The sequence below is a fragment of the Pteropus alecto genome, unplaced genomic scaffold (genome assembly GCF_000325575.1).
Source record: "Pteropus alecto unplaced genomic scaffold, ASM32557v1 scaffold101, whole genome shotgun sequence".
Classification (NCBI taxonomy): Eukaryota; Metazoa; Chordata; class Mammalia; order Chiroptera; family Pteropodidae; genus Pteropus; species Pteropus alecto.
The window spans coordinates 17672008-17674476 of NW_006432945.1; the positions used below are offsets into that span (position 1 = coordinate 17672008).

At 59.1% G+C, this 2469-nt stretch overlaps 1 protein-coding gene across 1 annotated transcript in view; it reads left to right on the forward strand.

The window, feature by feature from the left end:
* The first annotated feature begins 9 nt into the window (after window positions 1–9).
* ILDR2 (immunoglobulin like domain containing receptor 2) overlaps window positions 10–2469 on the forward strand; it is a 51132-nt gene continuing 48672 nt past the window's right edge. Inside the window, exon 1 of the mRNA XM_015586154.2 lies at window positions 10–134. Coding sequence (XP_015441640.1) covers window positions 89–134 — 46 coding nt within the window. The 5' untranslated portion in view covers window positions 10–88. The remainder of the gene's footprint in view (window positions 135–2469) is intronic.

Genomic DNA, 2469 nt, shown 5'->3' on the forward strand with positions numbered 1-2469 from the left:
CGCCTGGGCGCCTGGGCGCGCGGAGCCCCCACGCTTGTGCCGCTTCCCACTTGGCGCGCTCCTCCATCTGGATGGGAAGTTGGGGAAGATGGACGGGGTCGCCTGGGCCTGGATCGCTCTCTTCTGGCTGACAGGTAAGACGCATTTCCTACCTGAGACGGGTCACTTCACAGATACTCCCGCAGTGGTGGTCTCGTCGCCACCCCCCGCCCCGCGCCCACCCCGCACCACCCCCACAGCCCGGTTGTGCCTAGAGCTGCTTAGCAGGCTGCTGGGAAGTGGGGGAGGGGCCGCGCGCGCCGTGTGTGTGTGTGTGTGTGTGTGTACATGGCTGACTGTCTTCTCTAATGCAGGGCGACGGGTGGGGGACGGGGCAGAAGCCCGGTTACAGGTGAGACGGGCAGATGCAGGTGTCTGAGCCCCTGGAGACGTCAGCCTGTTCTTTGGAACGCGCGTTACCCCGGCCTCGCAACCGTTCTTTCTCGTTTGAACCTGACTTTGTAAGGCTGGGAGAAGCCGAGGTGGACCAAACGGGGGCTCGCGGGAGACTGATTAATTAAGGGAACCGGTTTTCTGGAGGTGGCGGTGGAGGGGTGTCTCCTTAATTCCTTCCCTGGAGAAGCCTGGGGACCCAGGGACATTCTCGGGGAGCAGGAGAGCCGAGGCGAGGAGGGAGGTGGATGGAGGCTGGACTGGTTGTGGAGTTTAGGACCCTGCTGTCCCTTGGTACCATGTGGGGAGTGGTCCCATAGTTAGAGAAGACCCTTCCTCCTCCCGCCGATAAACAGGTTTCCCTCCCCCCAATAAAGGTAATTTGCAGAGATTCGGAAGGTTGGGCTCCTCCCAGCCTTCGGGCCACTTCCTGTCGCTGGCTCCTCCGGGTTTGCTGTCCTTTCCTCTGAACTTTCTCCTCACCCGGGGTCTGGGAAGGTCCTCGTTCCTAAGACAGTATCCCCACGCGACAGTTTGCAGGGTCGAGGGGCAGGTGGCCAGCACTGAGGGGTTCACAGAGTTGCGGGCTTGGGGCGAGGGTGTTAGGGAAGGTCTGGGTAGTTTGGATGCACCCCGAGACAGTGATTGAGGGGACCGAGTGAGGGAGGAAAGGCACAAGGGATCACACAGTTTGCGAGGACAGGATGGGGCAGTGAAGGGCAGGAGAGGAAACGGGAAATAGCACCCCAAAACAAAGTTCCGTCCCCTCCGGGGGCACGAACCAGAAGGTCTGGGAAAATTGAGCCAGCAGGAAGACGGGAGGAAGTTTAAACCATCTGAGGCGTCACTGAAGGAGGGTAAGATGCATCTAAGAAGGCAAAAGCCCTTCTCCTTCAGCTTCAGAATAGGGTTTTTTTCCTCTTCCAAAGGGAGGGCCCTAACTGGCTTTTGCCCACTGCCGGGTTTAGGTTGTGGGGGGCTCAGCAGAGTTAGCCTCTCCTCTTGGCTGCTCTGAGTTCATCCCTCCCACATTATTCAAATATGAATCATCTCTAATTTCAGGGTTTGGCGGATCCAGGCCGCCGCCCGCTCCCCCGGCCTCGCGGTGCCTGCCGCTTCCACCCTCATGCATTCTGAATGTCCTTAGTTTGCTTCTTCTCAGTTATCACACGCCAGGGGAACTTTGGCCTTGAGCCTGTGTCACGGCCTCCCCGAAGTCAGCCAGGCCTCTGGGGGAGGGTCCCTGAGTCAGGCCTCTAGGGGTTTGCAGGGAGTGGGAGCAGAAGGAGCCTACAGCCCTCGATAGATGGCTCACAGCTTCTGTTGAGATGGAATCGCATCGCTGGCAGGGACCACAGGCGACCTAGTTCGTCCCTCACTTTGTAGGAATGGAGGCCCACTGAGGTGCTAAGCGCACAGCCGAGGTGGGATGGAGCAGGGACCTCGGCTCGGTCCTCTGAAACCCAGGGCCAGCCCAGCTGGCGCTGTCCTCAGCTGCCTCTCTGGGTTTTTTGTTGTGGGGGGTTCTGCTTGGTTGTTTTGAGGGGTGGTGCCGCTTTGTCTGTGCCTTCTTCCATCTGCACCTGGAGAGGCCACCCCTGCTGAGAGCAGGCAACAGGTTAGTGATCAGGGCCACCAGCTGTCAGGTGGCTGGGCTTCTGTGCTCTGCAGGTGAGGCTGGTTCCTGGGTCCCACTGACCTGTGGCTGGCGGCCCCTGCCCCGAGCTTCTGCTTCGCCCCTCACCCATCCCAACTGTCCGTTGTCGCTGGGGCGCCGGACAAGCTGCTCTCAGCCCAAACAAAGTAGAAGCTCTAACAATGGCGGCTGGAAAGGAGGAGGGAGGAGAGGGAAGCAGTCAAGGATGCCACGGGTTCAGACTCACCTTTAACGGAGAAACCACGAGAGAGTGGTGAGAAATTTTAGTCCGGCCCAATCAATGAAGTCTCTCTTGAGGGGGTGGGAGAAAGGGAGGGAGAAAGGAAAGGACAGATTAAAAAATGAGTCACAGAGCCAGGAAAAAAACGTTCGCTCTCCCT